The sequence below is a fragment of the Myotis davidii genome, unplaced genomic scaffold (assembly GCF_000327345.1).
Source record: "Myotis davidii unplaced genomic scaffold, ASM32734v1 scaffold556, whole genome shotgun sequence".
Classification (NCBI taxonomy): domain Eukaryota; kingdom Metazoa; phylum Chordata; class Mammalia; order Chiroptera; family Vespertilionidae; genus Myotis; species Myotis davidii.
This window is the reverse complement of record NW_006287671.1, coordinates 866,777-873,930: the sequence shown is the minus strand read 5'-3', so window position 1 is coordinate 873,930 and position 7,154 is coordinate 866,777. Positions and strand designations below refer to the sequence as shown.

Below are 7,154 nucleotides of genomic sequence, written 5' to 3'. Positions count from 1 at the left end.
GGCGGGGGAGGGTTGGGGGGCGGGGGGTAGGGGGGTAAGAGATCAACCAAAGGACTTGTATGCATGCATATAAGCATAACCAATGGACATAAGACACTGGGGGATAAGGGAGGCTAGGGGACTGTCTAGGGCGGGGGGGAAAAATGGACACATATGTAATACCCTTTGTAATAAAAAATTTAAAAAAAAATAAAAAGGAATTTCAACATTGAAAAAAAAAAGAATTCTTTCTGCTGTGGCCTAAAAGGGTGAAATCCTGCTATTGGAGCTTTTGAGGAACCAGCACCTCCCTGCATGGTGAACTGGCCTGAAAAATGTTTAAGTGTTAGAGTGATTTACTATTTAGTGGAGGGAAGGCCCCATCCCACAGCACTGTTGTGGGAGAATTTATCACCCAACTCCTCTTGCCTCCCTTCCCCGACCCCCCCCCGCCCACACACACACACACATACACAACACAAGCCATCAAACAGGCCACCTGCCATACTGCCCAGGATTCTCTCTGGTTTCTCAAAATGCCTATGATCAGTTGTATCTGACATGTGCCCTGGGGAGTTGCCGACAAATCCTGAGATGGTTGAGTTTAATGTTCCAACTTGACCACATCTCCACTTTCCCTTTGCTGGTTGAGAACTCTTCCCTTGGAATTCATAGGGCTAGTTAAGGGCAGACTGACTGATATCAAGTTCAAAAAGGGAAATGAACAGGCTTCCTCATATGGACAGGGAGGGCTCACAACTGGAAGGCTCTATGACACTGGTATACTTTGCAATTTTGCCTCTAGCCAACCTTGCAACCAAAATAAATATTAACCGACAGATGCCCAAGATGGCTAAATCTTGGAAAAGCATATGCAAAATGGAAGGAAGTCTGTCTTTTCATGCCTTCTTAGCAATTCCTCTTCATTGTCTCTGTACGCATAAAAAATACTAAACAAATTGGAGGTCCCGGGAGATCACACCTGATTTCAATCCTAGCGATGAGATACATTATCTGCACTCATTTGATAGCTATAAGCTCTGCTCTTCAATTGTCAACACAATTGCAAGGAATCAAATGCAATCAAGCACAAATCATAGTGTCTAGAATGTTAGCCTTGTCTTGAATGAGAAATGGTCATAAACAAACAGCTGATTTACCAATGCAGAAATTTATTACATCGTGGCCAATGAAAGTTAAGCCCCACACTTTCCAGGCATGAATATTCAGCCAGCTTTGCTGGGCATGGAGCTGCAGTCCAGTTGTATTTTATTTCTTTAATCTTCTTAGAAATGCATCAACAACCTAGAACTGGATGACAGTTGACACATCCCCGGAGGGTAAAAATAAGTCAACTTCAAGAACACAGAACCATTTACTGAAACTCAATGAGCAGCAGTAATGCATATTCTGGGAAAAAAAATTCTAGGCCTCCTTCTTCAGCAAGTCAGAAACTGGGAACATGAAAAAATGAATCAAAGGCCAACAAGTATGAAGAGGCTCAACAGTTTCATCTAATTAAACACAAGCTCATTATTTATCCAAAGAAGAAGTAACTACTTACCAACACCTTGTCTTGATTTTACATTCCCAAATCCAAACCATGAGAAATCTGAAAACCACAACAGAACATAAAATAAACGTCGAAAGAGAAGCGCAAACCAGAGGTGTTCAGCACTGTCCTTAGTGAAATAACTCCAACGCCCTCTCAAAGTTCCATTGAGGACGGAAGCTTCCTCTCAAACTCCCAACCCTTGGATTTTTGTGTAAAGATCTATTTCTCATCTTGAGAACATGGAAGTTCAAGTCAGATAAGGGACAACAACCAATCTTCAAGAAAAAGAACCAAAACCCAGGGTTAAAAGTTCTGAGCAGTTCTCTCCCCAAGTATGGAGTGGAAAACAGAAGAGTTCCTGGGTGGAAATACACAACGCAACTGAGAAATGCACAGGAGTGCTGATCCACGGCTGTGTGAGAAAATAAGAAGGGAAAGCAGATCTTTCCTGGAGCTAAGACAGCTAAGATTTCATGTTCCTCTTCTGGTAGAACGGACTCTTGGGCTGGATGGGGATTCAAGAGGGAAAAAAGGGAATCGATTCTACAAGGATTCCAAGACTGACTTGCTGTGTGATGGTGGGTAGCTCATGGCAGATCCGTGCCTCTTACAATACAGTTTCCACTGGTACGTGTAAGGAAAGGTCTACCAAATGTTTGCAGGTCCTCCAGTGAATAAAACTACAGTGAAATGGCTGTTTACTTCCTGGGCTTGAATGTTCTCTTCTCGGTAATTTCCACTGGGTTCAAAGTGAATTTTGCACGGCAGGAAATCCTTGGGTCAAAGCCAATAAAAGAATGGAGAACAAGTAAGTAATGGTGTTACTCAGCTGTTTAGATCTGTGGTGACTTTTTATAAGGATTAGGATAAAGAACTATGTAGAAGAAGAGCCAACTTAAATGAAGCAATGTATGTACAACTCTTTGCACACTCAAAAATGCCTTCCAAAGTTGTGTCATGATTACTATTTTTTCAAGTATATTTAGCCCTTCCTTCCCTGGTATTTCAGAACTTCAGCTCTCCAAATTCTAAGCCGATTTTTACTTCTGATTGATGTTCCTCTGAATGCTTCCTTCCAGGTTTTAGAAGACGGGATGAAGGTCTGGCCTCCATCCAATGCCAAATAAAGACTCCTTTGCAGAGAGGACAGTGGACCTCATTCACGGGGTCCTTGGTCTAGGGAGGCAGGGCTGAGCGTGTGGATTTCTTAACTACGAAGAATCCCTATCGAATCAGGGTGTACTTTCCTCCTGCTTCCTTTTTGTTTCCTATATTTGTTTGATTTACACAGTTTTCATTAAACCGTAGGTTGAATTTTTAAGATTGCTTTTTTCACCTGAAAATCATGTTTCTAGCTTACAGAATACCCACTGAAGGACAATGGCACAGCAGTCCCCGACTGATATATAGGCGGATTATTTTCGATCATTAACTATAATAAACACAACTGCAAGGAACATCTTTACCCATTTTAGGTGTTCCCATCTCCATTTTCAAAAATCATGCCTTCAAGGTAAATCTTAGAAATGGAATTACTGGGTCAAAGGGGTAACTATTGTTAAGTTTCTCAACACATGTCATCAAATTGCTTTCCCACTACATCTAGATCTTAGTGTTACCAATAATATATGAGAAGGTAAGAGTATATTTCCAATGGGAAAGCTAAGGGGGAACCATTTCCTACTTTTGTCCTTGCCATTGGCATGTGTCCACCTAACTGAACAGAGACCTGGCAAATACTCACCCCTGACCTGTACCACATGAAACCATTCACACTTTGTTTTCTGGGCTGGTGTTTGGCATGGGTGCAGTAAGGACTGCAGATATGGAAATAATCAGAATAAGGCAGATAACACTTGTGTAGTCATTATAACTCATCAAGTGCTGCCCCCTACCCCACACACACCCCAGACAAGCCCTTACTTTAATATATTATCCTCTATTCAGTGACAAGGAATTGAGACTCAGAGAGGCTGATAGATTTAGCAAAGGTCACAGCTCACAGTGACCCAGCCTTCTGATGCCAAATCTGGGGTTTAGACTTTTTTTTTCATTCATAGCTGCCTTTCCAAAACTAGCCAAAATTAGCCAAAGTTTACAACACTATAATCAAGATTCAATTTTATATATAAAAAGCACTGTAAGTAGTCATTTATTCTCATTTATTTATTCAACCGAAACGGGCTGTGTGGCTTCCCCCCTAGGAGCTTACAATCAAAGATCAGCTACCCTAGAAGTATGTCCAGGGTGTATGAGACTCGGGAGGAGTAACTATCCAATTGGGGCAGGGGTGGATATTCTGTTAAGAGAGAAACATGATTTTGGCTTCTGGACAACAGGTTAGAATTAGCCCTGAATGGGGGAAAGCAGAGAGGGCATTGTTGGTGTAAGGAGTCCAGTCACGTCCAGCATGGGCAGTCCTGCCTGTGTCAAGGGGCTGATGGGGCTGGAAAGTAAAGGAAACTGAGAAACAAAATAAGGGCCAAACCAAGAGATTAAATTTTATAGGTAGTCCCCCCTACTCTCACCCCCTGCAAAAAGAAATCTTAGGCTAGGCAGTAACATGATCAAGATTAGTTTCAGAAAAGTCATTTTGGCTACAGGGTGCAAACAAGATTATGAGAGGGAAAAACTGAGGGCCAGAGACTGGTAAGGAAGCTTCTAGAGAAATCAAGGCACGAGAGAACTGGCATCAACCAGGTTCTGGGAAAAGAAGGGATGGCTATCAGGCATATTTAGGGGGATCAACAGGACATGGTGATTGATTGCAAATTGAGGGGAGTATGGGAAGTGAATAATGAAGGTTAGGGGTTTGAACAATGAGACATATGGTGATGCTGCTCACAGTGTCTCCAAAGAGGGTTAGGGGGTTAAACTGACAGCATAGGTGTGGTGCACAAATCCCAAAAGAGGCGCCTATATGGGGACTGGTGTTGGGACCTCAGAACACATATCTAATACCTAAAGTAGAATTGCCCAAGATCAAGAATCCATGGCTTCGTGGGTGGGAAGAAGCTAGATGTATTTCTTGTTTGGGCGCATAAACACCCTGTTTTGCAGGAACAAAGGAAAGGGCTTCCAGCTGAGATGAACTTTAGACAAACTTATTCCTAAATTGTTAAAAGATTTCTAAGTTCTCTCTTTAACAGTAACACAGTTATTATGTAAGACAGAATACAATCTTCTTGCCTGTATCTCAGAGTACTTGGAAAACTTAAGACCAGATTATCAGAGTCACATTGGTACCTCTTTCTCCTCCCCCACCTCAGAAGCTGTCCCTGGTCTGACAGCTCTTTCTTGATGGATTTAAGCAGTAGTCTTAAAGCCTTAATACTAAATTTCACCAGCAAAACTTTCCCACAAGGCCAAAAAGAAACAATTTCTCAATTTCCTGTGATGTTTTACCCATTGGGAGTCGAGTCCTGCCAAACATTCTTTTCTATTCTGTTTAATAAGAGACACTTTATTCACTGCAAAATAAAGGGCTCCTTCAAAAGCAAGTGTAGTTGCAGTGAGCTTAAAGGAACTCCTCCTTTTGGAATCTAGACCAACAAAGATTCTAAATTATAAAATTAATCAAATAAACCCATTTACAATGAAGAAAGTTCAACCTTCCCTGACCAGAGGAGAGAAATGTATTTCTTTAAATGGCACATTAACACATTAAGAACTCAAAGATAGAACTTAAACTAAATACAATAAATGGCAATGAGGATTGCTTTTCAAATATCTCCCAAAGGAAACAGTAAAAATTTAGGGAATTGAAAAGGAATATTTATGATGCCAGGGAGAGAATCACAGAAGAGAGCAACAAATAGGCGATGTGAAGAAATCTAATCTTCCCTGTGGGTGCTGGCTTGCACAAACTAAAGGAGATTGTTAGAGGGTTCTGATCTCCAGAGAATGAATTTCTAATTTTTTTTCTCTTTTAAGTTTCAGGAAAAAAATCATTTTTATATGTCAGGAGAAAAATCAGCTTCCCTCCCTTTTAACTCTGGAGAGATTAAAATTTGCTGTGTTCTAAAATGTAATTTCTTTATATTTTAAGGCAAGACTCACCACCCTCCAATTCCAAGAAAAGCATCTCTAACATCCTAATGGAAGCAAATGGGAAAATATGATTCACTGACAGAAATATAATCACCTCCAACTTCTTATGACCACACCCACTCCCTAAAGGACACAGGGAAGTGGAGCTCTGGGCTGCCTTTGCTGCAGAGAAAGTGGGGACCAGACAGTGTCGAGCCCAGAATAGACACTCAATAAGCACTTGATGGAGTAGCCAGTTGCCTGTTACCTCAAATAAAGAACTAGGAGGACTGGCCCTTGGAGTGGAGGGAAAATGAATGCAATGGATGCTTTGCTGACACAATAAGCATCACCCGTTCCAAGTGACACACAATCAGCATGAGTAATAGTTGCTTCAAATTAATTCCAGCTCCTCAGGCCACTGAACAGTGTAGTGTGGTGCCAAGTTTCCAGTTCAATTTAATCTTAATCTTTCACTTAAGGACACAACCTTTATTTAAGTCCCATAGCCACTGACGAGGAAGTGGACTTGATTTGAGTTACATTGGTGGTGGAAATCATGATGCAAAGGGTCCTGGAATCCTCCTGACCAACTTTCATTGGCTTCATCCCTTCCCTTTCTTCAAATGCTAATGTGACTTATTATATTGTTCTCCAAGTAACATTGAACATTTCCAATTCAAAAAATATAAAGAAAAATAACTTTATTTTATTTATTTATTTTTAAGATATATTTGTATCGATTTCAGTGAGGAAGGGAGAGGTAGAGAGAGATAGAAACATCAATGACGAGAATCATTGATTGGCTGCTTCCTGCACTCCCCCTATTGGGCATATGCCCTTGACCGAAATCAAACCCAGGATCCAGTTCGCAGGCTGATGATGTTCTATCCGCTGAGCCAAACTAACTGGCTAGAACAAAAAAAATAAGTGTATTTTAGCTTAAACTGCTTAAACTCTCTGAAATATTTATTTTCTTCTCTTTTTCCTGGGCCCACAGCTAGACTCAGTTAACCAGCCCTCCTTGCAGTTAGTTGTGGCCAAGCCACTAAATTATATCCAAGGGACAGTGAGCAGAGTGAGGGGCACCATTTCTGGGACTGGCCATCAAGACTTCCCATGCATACTCCTGGATGTTTTCCCCTTCCACCTATCCAGAATGCAGACAACATTTACATCAAACTTGGAATTAATGACTTGAAGTCAGCAGAGAAATTCTCTACTAACTCTCCCAGTGAGTGTAGACAGTGTAGAAACTAAGTTATTCTACTGAGGTCCAATGAAACAATTTATCCTCCAACTCCCATTCACATGCAAAAAATAAACTATTGAGTCTGAACTATTATCCAGTTTGGGACTTATTTACCATGGTAGAGAGTGAGCCTACCATAACTAATACATATACACAAAGGAAAAAAAATACATGTTTTTGGTGCAGCCACTATGGAAAGCAGTATGGAGTTTCCTCAAAAAAAAATTAAAAATAAAATTACCATGTGATACAGCAATTTCACTTCTGGTATTTACCTGAAGGAAATGAAAATACTAACTCAAAAAGATATATGTACCCCCATATATTGCAGCACTATTG

At 40.8% G+C, this 7,154-nt stretch overlaps 1 protein-coding gene across 1 annotated transcript in view; it reads right to left on the bottom strand.

The window, feature by feature from the left end:
* The window catches only part of NTRK2 (neurotrophic tyrosine kinase, receptor, type 2), a 326,931-nt gene that overhangs the window by 143,790 nt on the left and 175,987 nt on the right, over positions 1-7,154 (bottom strand). The window contains exon 15 of the mRNA XM_006759498.2: positions 1,544-1,591. Within this exon, the coding sequence (XP_006759561.1) occupies positions 1,544-1,591 (48 nt within the window). The remainder of the gene's footprint in view (positions 1-1,543; positions 1,592-7,154) is intronic.